We start from the raw sequence: 23,031 nt of genomic DNA, 5'->3' as shown, positions 1-23,031 counted from the left end.
TTAGGCCTGTAAGAAAGTGCAAAGAGGCTATATAAAAGATGTGAGGGAGAGGATCTTGAAAAGTTTGTCATGAATCAATGGAGAGAGAGAGAGAGAACATCTTGGCTGAAGAATCTTAACTTCTAGCCCTAATTTGTGAGTATGTTGGGTTTTTTATAAATTAATACTTGTTTGTCCAATAGAGAAGATAATAAATAATTCTAATGCAAAAATTTGCATTTCAAATTGAAAACCTAATGAATGAGGAAAACAGTGACCATTTTCAATTGAGAGAAAAATATTCTTTCAGGATGTAAATCAATAAAAATAAATATCTGCGATGGAAACAAATGAATAGCATAAATATGTATTAAAATTATAAGGCTCTGTTGCCAAGGCTTTGACTAACAAGTAATGGGAAGTTGCTAAGGAGAAGACAGGTGAACATTCATTATTTGATCCCTATCAAGCAAATGAGCATATGAAATGGGTGGTGATAGAAGATTTGGCTTGAACCCGAGTGAAGATTTCAGAGGGCTGCTCCAAGTGTTGCATTTCAGGCATAGCTTCATAAAGTTAAGCAGATAGATGCACTCGGCTTCTTGTATGATTCATAACAAAAGATTTCCAAATGACGATTCAGCACAGAAACTTATCTACGTGCCTTTTGGAAGAACCTTTCCAAAGAGCTTTGTTCTTACTGTTGAGCATCCTGGGAAGATAGAGGGATCATCCTGCCAGTTTAGGCACCTAAATTAAGGGCCTACATTTATCCCCTGGGAATACTACTGCAATGCCGACTTAATCAAAGCCCCAAATGAACCAAATCCAAAGGGATTTGTTTTTTTTGTTTAGGTGTTTTGGGTCTTTTTTTAGGACAGTGTTTGAAAACTGTAAATAAATTGAGTTTAATTTTTTGAGACAGTGCACAATTATACCTTATCCCAAATATGTCTTTTCCTTTATACTGAGTTTTTACTGTGGGGGCAATACTTAGTATTTCACCAAAAAATGCTTAGTAATTGATTTTTGGGGCAGAATTACTCACTTTTCTCTCCACAGAACTACAAAAGTGCTGGGCATGAAAGTTGAGACATTCATTTCAAGCTAGACAGGATGTTAATGTAAATTTTGTTTGTGTACTTTTTACTGAAGATGTCTGTGAGCCATTGCGGTGTGTGTCTGAAGAACAGCTAAAGCAACAGCCAGTTGCATTGTGTTTCATTGCTTAGATTGACTTTCAATCTGAGCACTGTCCTTGATTGTGTTACTCTCAAAATCACTGTGCAGAATAATTTGGGACAATTTCAACATAGTTCTCCATCAGCAGGTATCAGAAATGCTACTAAAGGTTTACCACAGAGATCTTTTTAATATACAAAATATTTAATACACTGTCTATATGGCTATGTTGGCTAATTGCCATGTGATCACTTTTCTCCTTCTCTTTTTAGTGACCACATAAACACTCAGCATGGATCTGGAAGAACCCTTCTCTAGTTACAGTAAATTTAGGGTGACCAAGTATAAAGAAAGGAAGATGAGCTCAGTAACACAGTGTATCTCCAGCAGACTTACCTTACAGGGTACATGTCCTCTGCATTGTATTGAGTCATGGGGCACATTTTTAGTCATCTACTCTGATAATAACGTAGCTGCCTTATCTCCCAGTCTTCTTTGACGGCTCTTGAATTTGATTAGTGACTTTAAAATATAGATACATAGAAATTAATATCAGTTTCTAAAATCAAAATAGTTTCTCAAAGTCCTTGAAATACTGGTACAAAGGCTTGTCTTACAGGACTAGACCCTGGGCTGGTCCCTACACAACCGGGACAAGTGGTCACCCTGTGTGAACTGATCGATAGTAAATTCTGATGGGTCAATTTGTGTACGTGTCCACATGTTATAGAGTTATACGTAGGCAAAACGTAGGGGTGGGGTGGTGGTTTTTTCACAAACACATTTTTTCCTGCAAAACGGATTCTACTTTCTGTCCGCGTGAAACATTTCTAGTACCAAAATATGTATGTATAGTGTCAGAAACTCAACAGAGATCTGACTTCAAATGAAAAGAGAAAGCAAATATGCTTACATTTGAAGGCCTGTTACAAATATTTCGTTACCATTTCCAGATATACCATCCTCTGGTCTTTTGCCTATCATTTATAAATACTGTGCTTACTGATGTTTCATCCTGGGTTTAGAGATATTACCTATTTAAATGAGTATTTAAAATATGAACTGTCACTTGACTTGGTAATACATGTACAGCTGAAATGTATTTAAACATGACAATCAGAGGTCTGGCTGTCAAGAATATCACTGACAAAATGAATAACATTATCTTGACAGTTTCTGTGTTTTTCTTGGAAAACCAGGAACATCAGTTTATCAGATTTTTTTCTTAAAAAAGTGAATTATCATTATCTTTTAGTAAAGCTGTATCAAAAAGTTTGAAATGTCTTCTTGCTCTGACCTTCTCAAGCTGTCACCTTTCCCAGATATACTGGCTCAAAATAACAGTAGAAACTAAGGCAACTGTAGTAACTAGTGTTTCACCAAAAGCTAATGTATTAATGAAATTTTTTTTGGAAGATCTCTTGCTGGGTCTCTCAGGTTAATTCGTGTGATTTAATCAAAAATACCTGGGAGTCGTTTGAATCAACCTGTCATTGCGTATTCAAGGCAACACCTCAAGCTTCTTGAGTACCTTTTTCTAGACTTGGTCATTGAGTGGTTCAGTGCTAGCCATATTATTTGCTTATCTGAGACCGCTGATTATTATGGGGTGCAAAATTAATATTGAAACAAAGGATGTATCTATGGGTTTTGTGCTTTGTGTGTATGTGCAGAAAGTGCAGTGCAGGATGATTGTTTGTCTAGAAAATAATTTTTAGTCTTAATCCACTACAATAAAATTTATTAAACTATTTTCAATGATATTTTTTGTACATCTGTACCATTCCCCATTAATGACTGATGTGAGCTAACTGGTTGTTCAGGTTAGATTTGCACTCTGATCCAAAGATTACAGGTTGCTGAATTATCCCTTAAGCTTCCTAGCCTTGTGGATCCATTAAGCCTTAATTAAAGAAGCATCTTAGAAAAAAGTAATCAGACCATTTATATCCGAAGAAGATGCACGTTGGTCATTTGTTTGTTCACCAGCATAAAAATTATTATTTAATGGAAATTTTAATCACAGCAAGCTTATAGATAGACATATATTAAATGCATTAATCTTTCTATAAGGTTATTCACAATGTATAAGGTTACTCCTCTGAAAAGACTGCTTCAGATTGCTTTCCGGTAATGCTAATACCCATTAAAAAGATGAATATATATGTGTGTAAGTCAATCATAAGGTATTACAGAGGTGTAGCAACTTAAGCTTCTTTTCTTCTTGGCAGGTCACTTTGAGAAATGTCCTAGTTCAATTAAAATATTTTTTCCATTTCCTAGGAGTCGATTCAGATATGCTCTGTCTGTTCTCTATCTTATCTTCACTGTCAGGATTTAAGACAAACCAGAGTGAGATACAAGAAGGATAGTCCAGCTACTTCAGAAGTCTGAACGGGTTCAAGTTAAGGGTGTATATATGTGTGTATGCGTCACGTGTTCGTCACACAACACAGACTGAATGTTTGGGAGGTAGAGGTGTACATTTTTTAAGAGTCTGTTTACAATTTTGTAGAATTTAAACTGCATTTTGTGTCCCTCAAACACCCATTCCTTCATCTCAACTTACAAAACTGCAGCAGTGAGTGGAAACCATCTAAACTAGAGGCATACAAAAGAGAACAAGGTTTGGTAGGGTTTTTTCACATTAGATTGACATTATGAAATGGAAGTTCAAAGAAATTATCATCATCGAGGCTATTGTCTTATATTGCATATGACATACAGGTGACTAAAAATATTGTATATATTAAAACAGATTTTAGAATAGTAGCAACAACTCAAATACTCATATGATATTCTCAGAAACACTAAATTGTCTAATTAGTTACTTAGTTCTGCTTTAAATGCTGCGTCTGCAGCGTTACTTTGTGCACCAGCATTGATTTTGGTGCAAAAGTGTTCCTGAAAAAAATCTCCGTTCTTGGATGCTTTGGTGAAAAATACTTGGTATAAAATTAGCTTTGTGACTGAAGCATGGATGTAGTGAAAGGTGTTGGTTTCATATTCCTCCTCCTTTCACCTTGCAACAGGCCCGACAGCATTGTGTCTCCTCAGATTATTACTAATAATAAAGCTCTTGCAAATTTTGGGCATGTTTCTGTGTACTTATGGTGTGCTACTTTTAAAAACAGAGAGTAATTAGATTCAGGTATATTACTGCTGGAAAATTGTATTCCAGGCTAGCATGCATATCAATTTCTTAATAAAAATTAATAAATAATGGCCAGAGGTGATATCAATTATAGACTAGTATCTGACTGTCAAATGAGCTTTCTAAAAAAACCTGTTCGCTTGTTACCTTGCCAGGTAGTGTAATAAAGTATGTGGGTTTGCTTTACTGACTGCTGGGTTTTCTTTTTTACCTCAGTTTTATTTTCAAATACAAAAATAATTTCTTATATTGTGCTCACCATCCACAATATCGGGTACCAGGAAAGGTGAGCATATTAAGGTGACAATATGCCGACGATATTCGACTTTCCATGCGTGTGGATATTGCTCTGTTTCTCAGTGTAGTTAATTAGGTGATTTGAATACAGTTTGTGACACAAAAGCAAAGTTAATTCTCCATAGGTCCGACAACAGTTGTATGCTCTGAAGAGGTTGGACTAGATGCCTCTTTTTGAAATGGCTGAATGAAGTCTGCTACAACGAATCCTATTTCAGATGTAGCTGAAAAAGCTCACAGTGAAGGTCCCTCTGCTCTCCTCATCCAGAAATACGGAACTTTTTGTGGTTGTCCCTCAGGATTCAGGGATAGCATCTGCTAATTCTTGCAGCTCTTGCATTCCTACCCGCTCTCAAGTTCAATTCTTCCGATTTTTTTTCTTTTACTTATATTAGATGCTACTATTTTAACAAATAAATTATTATAGGCATTTATAAGACAGAAAACTCAGTGTAGGTTTTTCTTTTTTTCTCACCCTTTTTTTTTTCCCCCTTAAAGCAAAGGATTATTTTACTTATTTATTCTTTTACGTGCAACCAGGTTTCGGATTTTCCCGTAGCATGGAGTTCTGGTTGGGAAGAGGTCCCTGTGGTAGGGAATCTAAGGACCTTGTACGTTGGATTCAGTTAAGGGCTCAAAAGAGCAGTTGGCCAGTACAGACTAGAAAGCCTTAGCAGCTCCCCTACTTTTGAGCTGATCTGTGTGTAGTTACTAGTCTGGTTTACGGTCTCCATTAATAAAAATGGCCTTTCAAGAATGTTTTTATGAAATTGGTCTGACATGTGCCTGTCTCGTGTTGTGCCCGTCACAATTAGCTTTGTGTATTTCTTTTTTTGTCTCTCAGCTCATTAAGTTAGTTGATCCGTTTTGGAGTTAGAAAATGTTCAGGCAGGGGAAAATTTTGATCAAATCAACCTTGCATGGAAACAACTGCCTGTTTGCCATCTGCAGTGGGCATTGATCCCTAGCTTGTTTGTGCCTTGCATTTGCTATGCATGAGTAAGCACATTAGCCTTTTCATTTCATTCATTAGACAGTAGGTCCTTGATTAGTGTTTCCTAGTTTCTGTCAAATATGCTACTACTCTTTTATTCATTTTGTCTTGGGTCTGTCTTTTGCTGCACTGTGTAGAAAATTAACAGTTAACTACAACAGTAGTCCTTTTATTTCATTTTCATATAGAACTGGCTAACAAATATACTTTTCTAATGTTGGCACATCTCATGTGGGATAAAGAATGAATGATGGGTCTTTCTAAAGTTAACAGAGTTATTATTTTAGTTCAGCTGGCAGGCTTTGTTTAGAAATGCGATGTCTCAGGGTTTACTGTCAGCTTTATTTCATCCGTCTCCAAGAACTGTGGGATCACCTGGATACTGGTGGATATTTGCCTTATAGGATTGCACATACAAACAAATTTAAAGTAATGACGAGTGCAGTTTGAGAATACAGCACTGAAAGTTTCAGATGACAGTTCGGATGACAGGACAGAACAATAAGGCATTTTATGACTAACACCAGTCCATTCACTAGGGATTTTTGCTGTCATTTCCATGTAGAACAGTAAAAGGTTAAATGACAATTCCATTCTGAAAGATAACAGAAAAATGAACAAATAATGGTGTCATGTGCATAAAGCAACAAACTACATACATCTTTAGAAAGTACGTAACAAGATCATGAAGAAAAGTGAACATTTCAATGGGGTCAGTACATTTAGTGATGCCAATAACTGGTTTTATTTCATCCGTGATCACAAGTTTTGCCTAAGAATTCTATACTATGCTACATCCATGTGTAGGTAGAGTGTGTGTAAAATATTATGACTTTTTTTTTTTTTTTTTTTGTTCGTGATCTTAAAAGTTTATTGAAACGTTATCAATCTATCCGAACAATTTTATCTTTGACATGGTATTAAAGTTCATACATTTGTTTTTTCAAAGTACCCAGGAGTTAGTAAACCAAACCTCAAAGTTTGGACCAGTCTGTTCTCCAGAGCATGCCCTGCTGAGGATTATAGTAAACTATTTTAGACATAAGGTGTTGCAGCCATGTTTGATGTTAGTGGGTACCTATATATCTGCACTATATACTTGCTTGCTTGTTTAAGCTTTATATTAATGTAGATTGTTTTAAATAAAAATGATTTTTTAAAAAAATGGTTGCATTATATTTGGAATCAGCAATAATATAAAAGTTAAGTGTTTATGGGTTTTCCTCAAATGCTAATTCTCATTGTTTGAAAATCCTTTAAAATGTTGCAGACTTCATACTGAATGTAATACTTCTCTGAAATTCTTAGGTTTTATATTTCCATAACCTTTAAGTTGGTAAATAACTTATTGTTTCATATACATGATAGTCGATTATACTGATAGTTTTATTTGTAGTTTTTTGTTAAACTCTATTTACATGGAAACTGGAATTTGTTTAAATTTCTACTAACTGAACTAACTCTTATATTTATATTCTTATATATGCAGCACTGGAAGATGTAACTATAAAAACATGATCCAAATGGATTTCTCTGTGTTTACTGCGTCCTGCAAGATTTCACTCTTGCACACCTCGTTTAATACATACATTAAAAGATGAAAAAAACCTTTCATGTTCTTAATTCCCAGTTTGTTAATTTTTGATTATTTGTATGCAAAAGAAATCTTGCATAATCTGGAATGATGAAGACATTATTTTCATACCTGCAAAAATAAAATTGCTGTGAAAACTGCTTCTAGCACATCAGTTCCAAATATTCTATTTTCAGCAACTCCCACCACCACAGTGGTTTGATTATTTTTAAGATGTTATACACACACAAGTATTTCCTGCAGGTATTTCATTTCACATACACGCTATTTAAATGTATGTTTAGCATCATTTCCTACATTTTAAAATATTTTGATAAAAGATAGTTAATATAATTAACAAATCTCTTTTTTTTTTTTATATATTAATCCATTTTTTTTGTTCCCCCACATGGTTTCACACCCTGACCTATAGCAAACGGGACATCTCTGGCAATTATTCTTATTTTCTGCCAAATTTTAGAGAAAACTTTTGAATGGCCATATGCAAATATCAAGCTATACGCATGTAAAGTCACTCTGCCAAATCTATCCCTCATCTTTACTAAAGGAATAGCTTTTGCAGACTTTATTTAGTATTCTTACAAGAAAGATCTGTATGAATGCTCTTATTGTAAACCTCCACCAATCTGGATGATATTTGCTGTACAGCAGTTGAAGACACTTTGAGTAAACGTAACTATCAAGTCTCATTTGTACAAAGGAATGATGGAGACTGTAACAGCTGTAAGAAATTATTAAGTTCAGGTCTATCCCATTCTTGGAGCAGTGTACCTGTAAGCTTTCTAAGTGATGAGAGTATTGCTCTTGTTGAAAATGACAGTTCACAAAACACGTTACAAACAATATGCCTTGTTTACAGTTTTGGTCTTGTGTTTTGCAATTTTCCTGTCACGATAGATTTACGGTTTTCTTTTTCCTGTTAGGATGCTTCAATTGCCCACAGATTCCATATCATGAGAGAAAAACATCCAGAGAAGTTCAACAGTAGGTAAGAATCTAAAAATATTTGCATCTGAAAAGATTTTTCCCATGTTACTAAGGTGGGTTCTGTGCAGGGTTAAATTTTGCACATCCTTTAAAGGATTGATTCTTATAAAAGAGAGGAAATTGGTGCATTTTATATGAAGTATATGCTCCCAGACTGCTTGTAGTGTAACTGTTTTATATCTCGTATTTCAGCTGAAATGAATTGCATTATAAATAAACTGTTCTCGCATGCGGAATGTTTGACTTGTAAGACTAGCATGGACAAGATGATGCGTTGTGGTATCGGAGGAGCCCTGAATTGACACTTTGCCATTAGGCACTGAGGAACACTTATTAGACAGCTGCAGATGGTGATCCTTATGTTTCATTCCCACACGCACACTGGTACATTGACAGGGGGGTTTCCATATATACTCTTAGTAAGGGCAAGTGAATGCCATTTTACACATAAATGCTTTTATCATGAAACAACTTTGGATATGTAAAAAAGTCAGGAATGAGACTTTGCATCTGTTCCTTGTGTTGCTTGTTGAATTTGCAGTGTGATCTCAGAGCTTTTCTGGAGATTAAAAATGTATTGCGACATGTACTGTAAATTCACCTTCTTTCAATATCTGGTTTGTTGAGTAGATAATATTCATAATGCAACGCTCGTGTTTGTCTCTTCTTATTTAGGTAATTTAGCACATAAGTTGTGATGGGTAAAAGCAACATTTCAGAAACTTTAATTAGCATTTAAAGTTTCATGGGGAGAGGAAAGTAAGATATGAAGTTGTTGGGAATAAGCAGGGAATATCTAGAAATAATTATTAACACAAGTGTTTTGTCATTGTGAGCCTACCTGTAGACTTTCTTTAGTTTTCCATGGGGGTGACCTTGTGTAGATGCCAGTCTTCATAGACCTTAGGATGATAAAGTATGCTGTTTGTGCTGTCCTCTCAGAGCTATACAGAGTGATGTTTGAATGTGGTTGAATATTCTCTAACTTCTTACTGTTTTCATGTTGAAAGCATAAATTTTACTTTTAGCAGTCAGAAATGTTTTTTTTTTTTCTTAAATACTCAATCTGTTTAGCATCTATGCAATGACATACTATGAACCCAAGTATATGTTTCTTTTTAAGTTCCACAGTAAACATTTATTTATCTATGACCTCTTCTTACTTCTACTGCTTCTCATTCTGAAAGAATTATACTATGGAGAGATCTGAACTCAAGCCTGATCTGCACATCCCAGTGTGTTATACTCATTCAGCAGGACTAGAGATCCTGGACATTTAGCAAATGCAGATATTCTAGTCCCAGAGGATGAAGCTAGTTTATCAGTGGTCTTTCTGCGTATTTTCAGCAGTTGGCAATTATAATTTATAAAAAGCTCAGCTAATAACATGAGTTTCAGATCAGATTTCATGTCACAATAAATCATATGCCATTAATAACATCTGCTAGCAGACTCACCTTGAAATTCATCTATATTTTAAGGAACCTGATGTTTCTAACATTATCTTAAGGAAATTAATTACAAAAATATATAGTTCCAGTCCCTACGTGCTTTGGTACTCTGATATTGAAAGAACTTGAAAAAAGCCATGATTCTTTGGGTATTGAAAGCCTTGAAAGATTATGCCTTTCTAAAAAAGAATGTAAAGACTTGAGTGAAGTATTGTAGTAGAGACTGATGTTTTAAAATGTTTTTCCTTTTGTGTAGTGAGAAAATATGCATATTTCTGGTTTTGTTGAATAGAATTTTCCAAATGATGTTAGTTCACGAATCGTTTGTTCCACTAACAGTTATTTGCATGTGGCAACACTCCATAATGTGTTGCAGCAGTGTTTTCCTGCAGTGTGTGAAAATAAAACCCTTTTTTAGATGTCTGCTAAACTACAAGACTTAATCACCTGAGTGTGGAATTTTCTGTGCAATCTAAATGATTTAGTCTGCAAGTCCAACTCAAGTCACATTCATTGTGGGCTCCGTAGTTAATAGCACTTGCTGATTTGAAAATCCTGCATTCCTCAAAAGAAAATTCGACACTCCGATGTGAATATCTCTCGTGATTTAACAAATTAATTCTTTTGTGGTTTTATGTTCGTCTTCTGTTGCCTGATATTCCCAGGTTTTGAGCTCCCACAGCTATCATTCAGTTTTGTAAAGCAGGTCCTTGCGCTGAGGTTCTGCTCTGAAAATGAACATGTAAAATGTTTCCTCTCTGAAGAGCCTCATGCGCAGAGATCTTTTGAAACCCAACGGTGTTGTAGTTGTTTCAGTGAAGCAAGTTAGGTTAAGTTTGGGATTGGAGAATCTTTTGCTTTAAATCCTGATAATGATCCCCAAATTCCTAAGGGCGTTCCTTGACACTCTGATCCCAAGTTTCATGTGTAAATAGAGGATACCAATAGGGAAACTCCACACGCGTTGTTCTTGTGTGTGAAAGCAGAATCCTTCTGTACTTGCTTACCTTCTGAAAATGAGAGCATGTCACAAGGCTTGGAAGGACTTTTTAGTGACTGCTAGCCAACATTGTAGACTGCTTTGGAAGTAAGTGTCTGTTAGGAGCTCTGACCCGTTTTTAAACTGTGCAGTGTTCATAGATTTTGGACACAAAGACTTGGAATTACTGAGTTGTTAAAAATACAAAGGAATGAATTAAGGTGTGGATTTCTAAACTGCCTAGAGATACTTAGACATTTAGATCTTTGGAAAATCTAAGATTAAGTATGTGTAAATACTCATAAATTTAAAATCCACATTATCTGTTGTTTCTTAAATCTTTAAATGACTTTGCAGCTACCTTGTGACGTTTCTTTTCAATGAAGCAGCTGTTTGTTTCGATTTCTTCATAAATTGAAGTCAAGTGCCTTTGTCAAAGGGGTCTTCTGTGTTCAGAAGCTTAAATTTCACTGAAAAATGCTTAATACATGCCTTAATCGCTTGGAAATGTTACACTTGTAAGCTGCAATATGGAATGGCTCCATATTGTTTTCCGAATAAGGCTCAGCATAAATGTCTAACAGTGATTTTAAAATACTCATTACTTGTTCCTAAAAATGGATCTGCAGGAGAAGAATTTTTCTTCTGGGGATGGTCAAGTAGAACAGAATGGAAGTGAGAACACAGTAGCATCCCCACCTCTGTCAGAAGAATGAATCCTAATGTGCCATTTTAAGTAATTGTATCTTATGAGCATTAGCACGCGTTATCAGAAACCAGTACTGACACTGCATTAAGATTTAAATGTGTTCATAAAACCCGGAATCTCAGCTGTCACATTACTGCTCTATAGGTCGGAAGTGCCGAGAACCCTGTGCTTGAGGCAGCAGAGTTCACTGCCCAGCCTCTCCTGCTTAAGAGTGGGGTCAGATTTTTCTGATTTCAGTGTGGAAGGGCTGAGTTAACCCCAGGGGGGAGAAAACTTGCAAAAGACAGCATTTAAAGTAACAGTGTCGTTAAACTAGGACATACTGTTGAAATAACGATTCAGTTTAGGCCAAAATGGCCTGCAGGGAGATCTGTGTAAACATCATAGACTCGATGCTGGGAATAACAGACGTATGAGTTGTGTGACTGGAATACACACAGGCAAACAAAGAATACGTTCAACAAAAAATAAATGAAGTTGATATTAACTATTCTAAAATAATACTCAGTTAAATTAGGCATGCTAATTTGACTCTGGCAGCCCATAGCATAAAAGATATTTCTTAGTCTCAGTAAGCTAAGGTAGGATTTATAAATTGCATTTACAGTCTTGGGTACATCATCTGTGAGATGTCTGTCAGTCTGTTTTCATCTTTATGAAGAAGAAATCGTAAAGCAGAAAAAGTTCCTTTTCCTAATTACTCGAATTGTATCATGTTCCTGACCACGTGCTTTTAAGATTCCCTCTCAACTCGCTTAATTATGCTTTTATTTTTTGCAAATATCTCTGTACTTAATCTCTAAGGATTTTTAAGTAACAGAAAGCACTGATTTACTTTGTGCAAGTGATCTCCAGGAGAGTAAGTGTTCTTCTAATGAACACGAGTGAAGGAAGTTATGCTTTTGTTTTGACCTACAAGTTATGTGACACCGGTTTAATCTGGAAAGGCCATAGAAAGAAAAGGTGGGAGAAATGGCAGGTAAATGACTCTTTAGCAAGTTTTTCCCTGTGCCCTAACTTGAGTACTGCACTGTACAATGTAGTTATCATAGTATCATACCTTAAATGACCTCAAAAAAAAAAAAAGATCCTGTCATGCAAACACTGTTACTGTATTCAAAAGCTTTGTAAAAAAAAGATTTCTGATCCAGCCTGGCAGCAAAGAAACCAGAACACAGTTATTCCACGTGAATATTGGAGATTCCCTAAATCACTTGCTGTTGAAAGCAAGTACTAGTTCCAGTTTGGTGACTGAGGTTAAAAAAGATCAGTGTAAACTTTCTCCTGTTTTTTTTGCATAAGGCAACCTCAGTTAAAGAGCAAAATTGTTTCTCATGGGAGGAATAAAATACTTCATTCCAGATGTGCTTAGCCTTTGTTTTAAAGTTGGCTTATTTTAGCTTTGAATTAAAAAGTAAGAATGTTTTGGGGGTTTTTTGAATAGAACAAAACTATTTCGATATTTTCATTATTCTTCCAGTTTTTTTCATTTAAGTGATGGCGTCTCTTGGGTTGAATCACAACCGCATATTTTCAGTGAGTATACTTGTCATCAACACAAATTCCCTAACTTGAATTGCAGACGTTTCAGTCTCTTTCTTTCAACCTCTCCTCCTTTCCTGGTTGTGACTGAGCTGAAAACACTTAAAAAGAAGACACTGGCCCCACAGAGAGACCAGATTGCAGACATCTGTTACCTGTCCCATTGAACCCACAGGTTTCTTTTCATGAAGGGATAAGACTCCAGGGAACACCACCTCTGAACTCAGGCAGTATTACTGCAACTGTAGTCATCAGAAGCAGCCATGCAAGGTGAAAATATTTATGATAGAGCGTGAAATATTTTCACATGAGCAAGAGATGGCTTGTAGTTAAACAACCTGCTCTGCCTAGCTCTTGGTTATAACGTTTATAGACAGAAAGAAAAAAAAAAATCAGCATGTTCTTATGTCAGACTTCAAGCATGTATTAGCTCATCTTTAGAAAAAAATGCCTGAAGTGTACGATGTGTGCTTGAGTGTACTGAGCTGGGACAAAAGAAGTTACTTGGAGTATAACGCTTATTCGGCCTACCTATGTCTGTGGTCTAGAGCAAAGTGACAGCAGTCTGCGTCTGCACCTCTGATGCAAGATTCCATATTTTTAGCGTATTTCTAGAAAATGCCAATGGGCTAAGGCCCTCTGCTTGACAGGCTTCTTAAACATTATTCTGTAGTGGCTAGCTGGGAGGCTGGTGTGGTTGGGGAACCTTAGGATCAGACCCATGAGGTCTAGAGGCAATGTGCTGTATAAAACAGATTTTAATTAGGCGTCCCTAACTCGTGAGCATCCCCTGAGACTTCAAAGTACATCTCTGAAAGCAGTGTGCTGTAGCGGAGCAGCAGATTTATGTTTGTGTTCTCAGGGTCCTCAGCTGTCAAATTCACTGCTGCAGGACTGAAACGGGGTCAGGTTTTGCGCTGCCCTAACAGTAACGGCTGTCTCTTTATGGGCCCCTTCCATTGGAGGGGGTGGTTGTGGAAACACCTCCATTCTGCACTTGCAAAACCAAGCTGAAATATGCACTATTAATATTGACAAGGTCTGGGAATGTTTTTTCCTTTAAGGAAAGTTGTGCGGTTTAAAGATACGCAACGATACCCGGTTGTTAAAGAAACCGTTGCTTTACAAATTGTCAAGTAAAACGTACAGCCGTGTTAAAGGGTGAAAGTCATCGCATTGTCTAGGCGAAAGGATTGTTTAACGCGGTGCACAACCACAGAGAGGGGTGGCCCAGCATGCATTGTGCGAGTAACAAACTGTTGATTCGCAGCTTTATCCATAGGCTACAGGCCAAGGTCAATAAAATCTAATTTTCTTCAACTGATGTCGGGCTGGCAAAAGAATTTATTTCGGATGATGTTTCATTACTCAGAGTAGGTCATTGAACCTTTTCTATGGATTGAAGTGCCTATGGGGTGTTCTACACATTCTTTAATTAATTAAAACTACTGCCTTTTATTACAATACATTAAAGGCCAACTTAACTGTATAGGAGTTAAATCTCAGTCTCTTCCACTGTTCAGTCACACCATGTGAAATAACAATTAATAACGCAGTGACAGAAAAAGATTTCTGACTGCTTTCATTTGTAGTAAATTCACATGTGAAGGGAGTCTACAATAGATAGGAGAAACACTGTCACAAAACCTCTAAACTGCAGCTTGCTATTTATTTCTTGCTGATAAACTATGGTCAAGTATTTCTATAGAAATGGATAAGGTTTTTCTCCCTGATTTTCATGAGCACACACTAAATAAAATGCCTCGTAATACAATTTTTTTTCTATCAAATATTACTTGCTTTTTTTGGAGGGGGAGTTATAACCAGAACTAGTGAACACTAACAATGTAAATTTGCAGCTGATTTTCAAACTTCATTTTGGATCAATTACTCTTCCAGTCTCTGAAGTAAATGGCAAATCTTTGCATAAGTTTCATGTGGATATATTTCATGTTTACAACAGATGCTGGGCTTTATAAACAGTTAAGCAGCAGCCGTTTCTAATATATATCACAAAACCAACAAAACCTTCTTTCAAAATCCAGTCAAGGTTGTTAAGTGGCCACGGTGCACTTACATATAATATTACTGACGTTATCCAAGCCATTAAAAGCAATGTAATGAATTGTTAAGGAATAAAGTTTACACTTCCTATTTAATAAATATAAACACATTATTCTTTAGCACAAAGAAATTAAAATTTAATCACGGCATGAAAACCTTTACTCTGAACTATGGGTGCTTTATGGGGCTTTTTTTTTAATCCTTTAATTCCAGTAATTAAGCCCCTATTTTTAGAGAATGTTATTATCCGGGCATATACTATGTACCCATAGATAATGAGGAGAGCCCAAATACTCCTTTAGTGCAGCATAGACTGACATGATGGGCAACATGTGCTTTTACTTGCCTTGTGCTTTAAGTCACAAGGAATTGGGTCCTGGATTTGCTTCAGATCCAGAATCTTAACAACAGATATCCCCCAGGCTTCCAACTCTACACTCTGAAATTGCAAATTAGTTTGTGTCAAATTAGAGCGACTTAGGTAATTGGAAAAAAATTAAGAAACAATTTAACCAATCCTCCTAACTCTGTTTTAGTACTACTGTTCAAAATTCATTTTTGAGTAGATTACCTGAAAAGTAATCCTTTCAGCCAATATGCCAGCCCCTGATTAAATAACCTATAGTTCTTATCTTTGCTAATTATATAACTGAAGTGATTTTAAGTGCTTAATGTATCTAATAAAGAGCCTGTGTCACCATCTCCATCACTTCAGATCACATTTTCCGTTTTCCTCTTTATTCTGTTTGAATATAGTTTGCCTGGCTCAATGTATCTTCATGTAGATAATCAGACTGCTTTCTGATCTGATTTCAGGTCTCTCATTTTTATTGCAATGGGTTACACAGCCCTTTCTAAGAAATGTGCAAAGCTAGAAGTATTTCCAAACTTACAGTGTGTAGTAAAGTGTAATTTGTGTATCTTGCAAAGTAAGATCAATCCTGTGGCTATCCCTCAGGTAAAGTTCTTATTGACTTCTGATGTATCTTCATTTTATTAACGTAGGATATAGTCTTCCAAAGAAGATATTTTGAAAATACTGGGGCTTTAATAACATAGAGCAATTGATGTAATGCATGTGTATGAAAATTGTATGATAGATGCAGTTGTATGATAGTACCTATTGTTCTAACTGCATTGTTGCTAACATTGCCTTCAGGATGATTTTGGGATTTAGTTTTACTTGTAAAATAATAATTACTGCTTTTTTTTGTTTCACCTGATGAGAACATAAGCATATAATCAAAATTGAGAAGTATTTAGCTGAGTATTGCATCTCTTTAGCATGGATGTACCCAAATGCTATTTGCTGGGTTTATTTTTATATTTGTTCTTTTTATTATTTTTTTTTATTTTTATATTTTGTATTATAAAGTTATACCCAAAATATGGATTTATTCAGTATGTTTGTGTGTGTGTGTTTGTGAATTGCTACACATTTTAAAATAGACTGTCAGAAAAAAGTAATTAAAAAAAAAAAAAAAACATCACCAGAGAAATGTATCGGCTGGCTTGGTGGTTCAAAGGGAATGGCTATTGTTTATTCTGATACGTGACACTACTGCTATTGAAGCCAAGTTTAGCAAAAAGGTAAAAGTAATTTAAGGTGATATTGCTTGTCTTTCCCTCACCACACTTCGTAGTCTGCCTATCAGGAGATCTGATGTGCTTTGGGAATACTGTTTGGGTCGTTTATGTCTTTTGAGACTAAACCATATAATTTCTTACATTCTTGCCCTTCCTAAGACAGGCTTATTTGTATTAGGGTATCTCCGTGTACTAGCGTGGCATTGGAGAATACCTCTGGCTTCTCTAGTAACTGTGTTGCTGAATGATTGGGCACTGTTGCTCTGAAGTAGAAGATTAACGGTTCATTTGCTGTTTGCTATTTGCTAGTATCCTGCTTTCAGCTCTTTCCTTGGTCAGACACAGAAATTGTGAGAATTTAAATAATATTGCTAACCTGCTCCAACAAAAATTGTTCGTGTTTATTTAGGGCTGTGCTCTGTGCTTCAGCAAGTATACGTTGTGAATATGTTACTTGTCTCTGTTGAGAGCTCTCTAACATTCAGCTCTGGTTTGGGTAAAAGGGTTCAGATCAACAAGGTATGTGGCAGATGGTTGGCTAAAGGATCAGAATAACCCCCTCTTCCAGCTCAAAAGGCCTGGGAGGACTCTCTGGGGAAACTGTCAAGACAGGCAAAGAAATGTGTGGGGAACGATACAATTTTGGTATTCTTTCTCAAAGTTTTAATGAATGGGAATTACAGGATTCTGAATTCATTTACTCATCAGCGATTGCAAGGATGAGCTGGATGCTTATGGTGTGTTCGTATGTCACGGCATAAAAGGGATCACAATAGAAAAAGCAGAAAATCATGGTACAGAAAAACAGTTACCTGGTAATCACTTGGAGTTTACTAAGCTTGGAAAGTTTTCAAATTGTATGCGGTTTCAATCCCTGGATTGAAACAACTGGCGTTATTCCTTAGGTTAAGAAGTTAATACAGTATTTTAACATTGTATTGAATTTACATTAAATTGTTTTCCCGGTGTGCCTCAAATTCAGGACCAGGGTATCGTTTGAATCCACATGACATAGGTAGATATGGTAAAAGCTGCCTAGGATTTTGATTTAGTAGTCAGAGGAAGAGGCCATCTGTTAGATTTGCCATTTTTTGTTCAAATTAGACTTAGGGAACAGCTGCAAGTAATATGGTTTCCTGGTTCTTGAGAACCTTTCAGTTATGCTGGTTTTAATAAAGATTTGTCCATATGAGGAACAGCAAGGTCTGTTAACCTTTCTTGCAGCATGCTATTTCTGAGCCAATTATGAAGATGTCTAAAGGCATCGAATGCTCTTTGGAACAGTAACTTGTGATTTGGGAGTATAATGGCCAACTGAAGAACTTTCTCTGTGGTTAGAATATTTGTGCTCACAATATATTAAAAACAAGGGCAGCATTGATTTTTTTTTTTTTTATGAGCTAAAACACTTCTTGGATTTTTTTCTTTTAGTTATGATGATATATTAATAACTACAGTAGCAGCAGAAGTAGCAGAAGATTCTTAAGTGATTTGGATTTTGACAGTAAAGCCTCGAAGGCTGTGTTAAGCTGTCAATCTAGTTCTTTATCAAGATTTTGTTGATGTTCAAAGAAAGAAAAAAAGTGTGTTAATCAAAGAAATATGTTCTTGCTGGTATGAGACAGCTGACAACTCACTCTGAATGAAATCTTCAATATGTTTAAGCTGCTTTGATTTCATGGAGAATTGCAGCGTAAATGTTCTGTGAAAGTGATTTGGGAGCATAAATTTAATTGTCAAATTGTTGTGGACTCATAAAAATGAAACCCGAGTGGATTGACCCAACTAAGTAGGGCTTGTGCTTCAAAAAAAAAACCTGCAGTAGCAAAGCTGCACGGCAGCCACGCCACTACAGCCACGGGGCTGGTTTTATACTGGCTTCACAGTGAGGGCACTCAGCCAGGAAAAGGGAGATCAGGGTTCAGCTCCCCCATCTGACAAGGAGCAATCGGACACGCTGTCTTACTTGGGAAGCGTTTTAATCACTAAAGAACAAAATGGCATCTGGACTCCGATGCAAATACAAAAGCCATAGCTCACAACTATGGCAGAAACGCAGAAAACAAGTATTAAGTTTTTAGTTAAGTTGCTTAAATTACTAACCGTATTTATCCACTACTTTATTCACACGAGCGAAGTAAACATCATGCAAACTGGACTCACCTGCTACGAAGGTGGTGGTTTGCGTGTAGTACACGAGTATCTGCGTACCAGAATGAGGGGTTCTCAACAGCTTTTGTTACATCTAGGCTAAGAAAGCAGAGACACTCATCTAAAGTATTTGCAATCTGGTGCATTTCGGAAGTGCACGCAGTAGTCTTCCTTCTGTCTACCAAAGCTCCTTTGACATCACCTGCAACGCCCAAAGATGCTGAAATTGCAGGAAAAGGATATATAGGCACGATGCAGAGCAGTCCCTGTTGGAGGGACGTGTGGGTCAGACACAGCAAGCACTATCAGAGAGAGAACTACTTAGAGTCACAGGAAGAAGATGCCTGTCAGGGCTACTCTGAACCTTCTCTGATCCTGCCAGTTTCTCAGAACTGTTCACAGACAGCCGCAGCTGACCTGCGTAATGAACTGCAGGACTCCTTCTGAGCTGGCTGGCGTTGCAAGGTCTGCGTGGAGCGCAAGACCGCACGTTCTTCCGAGGTTTAGAGTAGGTTTGGACTACCACAAGCACAAGGCAACATGACTATGGCTGCTTTTCTCGTACGTCCAGAGCCGTCTCAGTTAGCACTAGCTCCGGCATCCTGGAGGTGTTCTGCGTTACAAAGTGGAGACGCAGCAGTATGGGATGAAACGTGCAGCGGTTGAGTACACTGAATCACAAGCTAGTGGTCACCAGTCTCCCACATTATACCAGCTTCTTGATCCTTACCAAATGTTTTTTAGCTGTCTCAAGTGAAGCCAGTCTTTGAGATCAAATTTGTTCTTGCTAAAAGGCACATTCATCTTTTGCCTACTTTTTCCTTCCTCTGGTGTCTTATGACTTCTCTTGTTTCTCTTTCCGCTTTTGACTCCTTTTTTTCCTTGCCTTTCTTGACTTTACTCTGTTCCTTCACCTTATGAAATAATCAAGGATACAGATTTCAACAAAACTATACTCTCGGTTAAGAAGGATTTAAATTTTTATTATAAAGCTAAATTAAGAGCTGCTTAATGCTCATGGTTTAGTGTTTTAATAAAAAGGGAAACGGAGAAGCTGACGGCGCAAGAGGGAAGTGCTTTTCAGCCATGTCTCTTACTTGAAGTCTTAAGTGTTGCTTTGTTTGGTTTATTTATTATTTTTTCTGAAGTCTTTATTATATAATGTCTATCTTTTTCATAACACTTTTTTCCCTATGAAATTACAAGATGGTGTACAGCTGCGTGTGGTGTACACTTCTACCTGAATGCTCTGTGTCAGTGTAAACTACTCAAACCATAAGTATTCCCATTTAGTGCCCTGAACTGGTAGCATGCTCAGACCGGTAGCCTGGAAGAGGACATACTCCATTTCTGTGCCAAGATTTTGGTTTAGAGTGTGAAGGCTGAGAGCGCTTCTAGAGATGCTGTGGTTTTTATAAAGTGTATAGAAATGAAAGCCCAATGCATCCTGTAAGAAAAGGGAAAGGGACAGTAAGGTTCAGAGCACTGTTCCTTCCTCACTAGTCTGTTCAGAGGCATGAGGCAGAGTATCAATGCCACTGCAGACTAATTAATTACTATCCTATTTTTCTAGAATTAATCGCTTTCATGCTTCTTTGAGAGCACTCTGTGAATATTATCTTGTTCTCTTCTCCAAGAATTTAGATTTGGGAAAAAGCCCAAACCTGTTGGAAAAAAAATTAGTTCTAATAGGTCAGCCAGTGTTTCACTGAAATCCTGATCTATCTGAGCTTTTATATTTTTCGCCTTTTATTACAAGGCATGCTTTTGATTTTCACATTTGTAAGGTTAAGAATGCAGAGAGGTAGAGTTTATCATAAAAGCATTGACTTTATGGTTTGTTTCATTAATTCAAGTACTGTCTTGTACATTACAATTAAGTAACCTTCCAGTATTTCAGACTGATGGTCTTATTTTACAGAGTACCGATAATGTCCCATGTAGAATATTACAGAATATTGGACATTTTTGATGGCTGGATATGCCTTAGCCGCAGGAGGTGAGCATTTAACTGTGTCAGATAATACGTAAGGAAAATCAGTATCTTTATAGTAATTTACCTCATGAAATTCTGGATTGCCTATGAGGGTAAAGTGTGCTGCTTTCTGGAAGGCGGTGAAAATACCTAGCTAGTAAAGCTTGCTCAGATGACAGTCCTGGGCAGGAAATAGTTTCCCTGATGTGAGAACATTTTTCCTATTTAAAGAGGAAGCTAATTTGGATTAAAAAATCAGAACCTGCCTCAGGGACAGAAAGGGAGCTTTGCCTCTCCCACCGTTGCTGGTCTCCTCAGAGCTGCAGTGCTTGCTTGAAATGACAGTCTCAGCTTCAGCACCCTGCTAAAGGCTCACCTTGTCCCTCTGTGCTGCTGAAGTAAAGTACAAGTTGCCTTACGAGAGAAGGATTTGGGGTTGGTTTGTTAAGTCTGGAGTGGTGAATGTTTATTTATATGAAGTAGAGCTGCTAGACAGCTTGAAACTGGTGAATGCAGCATAGGTCCCTCCAAGGGACTTCATTTTGCAGTCCTGCTGCCAGGGTGAAAACTCCAGCAGGTGACATTGAAAACTGGCTAGAACTGCGAAGGTAAGAGCACTTGCCTGAGGTGTTGGAGATGAAGATCAAGCCTTTAGTGCAAATACACCGTACACAACCTGTGTTGCCTAAATCCCAGGTGATGTACATTGACTCACCAGAGATAGTTAATAAGGGGTAGTTAAATATGTTTTTTTAATGTAGCTTTAAGCTGATATTCCATCTGTTAGCTGTCAACTCTTTCTAGATGAAAATTCCATTAAAATTGGCTTCATTTTCTGCAGTTTTTGGTTGCACTGAATAACATAGCCTAATCAAAGATAGCTAAAAATAACCCAGGTTAGCTCTACGTGGAAGTCATAATATGTACCCTGAGAGGGGAGGAAAAGAAAACAAAGGCAACAGCCTGCACCATAGCTTTTTCCTGCAATGACCAGTGAAAGAAAAATCTTTGGTTACTGGTGAGCCCAATGAGATTTCTTCATTACAGGGCAGACAAGTATGACCTGTACTTGCTTACAAACTGCATTCTGGTGTGTGTTCACAAGCTGTGACATTCTGTGGTTACTGTACAGAAAGCCTTTGAAGATTTGGAGGTGAAATTTCGGTCTTAGGTAGAATGATGTTTTAAATAATGATGTATTAAATATTTCTGTCAAAAATTCCACTTTTCATGCCAGAGGTCAGTCCAAAGATTTATTCCAAGGGCATCTTTGGCAACTCTTCAGATTACGTTTGGATTGGTTTTGTCTTCTGGGTTAAAATCCAGAATGTGAATTGTCTGTCTTACAGAAAGAGAGATAGACAGAGAGAGATGTCAGTTTTGTCCCCACAGCTTATGATTTAGATCAAAAAGAGGAAAATATATTACATTATCTACTTTGGATTTAGTATACACTTTCTACATTGGAAACTACTGAAAATAGTTTAAATGTTTGCTAAATTATAAGTCGCAGCCATAAAAAATGCACATAGAACATATTTGTTTCTTGCAGTTTTAGAAACAGTTGATATCCTCATTTGTACTTCATAATCCACCACAGTGAAGGCTTAATAGACCATTAAAGAAACGGTGGGAAGTTAATTTTAATATGTAATGGTGTGAGGGGTTTTATTTTTTCCTTAATACAATGAAGCTTCTAACAATTTTATTTGCAAAGATGATGATTATTTAATAAAGTGACAAACTGTCCCACTGATAGGATACATTAATTTTCTTCTAAAGCTGTTCCTTGTACTCCATAAGAAGGTGATAATTATGTTTGCAGATTAGAATAACATAATCAGACCACTTGTGTGGATGCTTGTTAAAATATATTTTCCTCTTCATATAAGCCTCATAATAATTAAAAACTGCTTAAAAAGAGAACTATTCTTTTTCGGCATGGACTTTTTAAATGAATCCTAATAATATATCAAGTTATTCTTAAGCTAATTCAACTTTTTAAAAGGTTAATATTTGAAAAAGAATATGGGAAGTGATTAACTGATGAGTTTAAGTATTAGCATTAGGTTTTGCAGGAACACCTACAGTATAAAACAGCCCTCATTCATATACTGATTTAATTTCTTCCACTGTCACTCCTGATTGTTCCATTTAATCTTTCTTAAGTCACATAAAATTATCTTGTATGTGTAAATTAACAATCATTTTGTAATTCCACTGCAAGCTTGAAACACTGTCAGAGGGGAGAAAAAACGATATGGGCAGTGATTAATTCTCTGTTTTAAACAAACCTAAATGCAGTTACTATTGAGGCAGAGCGCACACAGACTGGGTTTTCTGCTGATTCTAGACTCAAATAAATAAAGGCCACAGAAAAGTAACA

General features: G+C 36.7%; 1 protein-coding gene across 8 annotated transcripts in view; it reads left to right on the top strand.

Moving 5' to 3' along the window:
• The window catches only part of DGKB (diacylglycerol kinase beta), a 320,120-nt gene that overhangs the window by 172,996 nt on the left and 124,093 nt on the right, over positions 1-23,031 (top strand). For all 8 annotated transcript variants that reach the window (XM_086468496.1, XM_086468493.1, XM_086468492.1 and 5 more), the window contains one exon: positions 8,124-8,188. In XM_086468496.1, coding sequence (XP_086324622.1) covers positions 8,124-8,188 — 65 coding nt within the window. The remainder of the gene's footprint in view (positions 1-8,123; positions 8,189-23,031) is intronic.

The sequence above is a fragment of the Leptosomus discolor genome, chromosome 7, assembly GCF_034619465.1.
Source record: "Leptosomus discolor isolate bLepDis1 chromosome 7, bLepDis1.hap2, whole genome shotgun sequence".
In the NCBI taxonomy this organism is placed as follows: domain Eukaryota; kingdom Metazoa; phylum Chordata; class Aves; order Leptosomiformes; family Leptosomidae; genus Leptosomus; species Leptosomus discolor.
The sequence above is the reverse complement of the archived record's forward strand: the minus strand, read 5'-3'. Positions and strand labels throughout refer to the sequence as shown.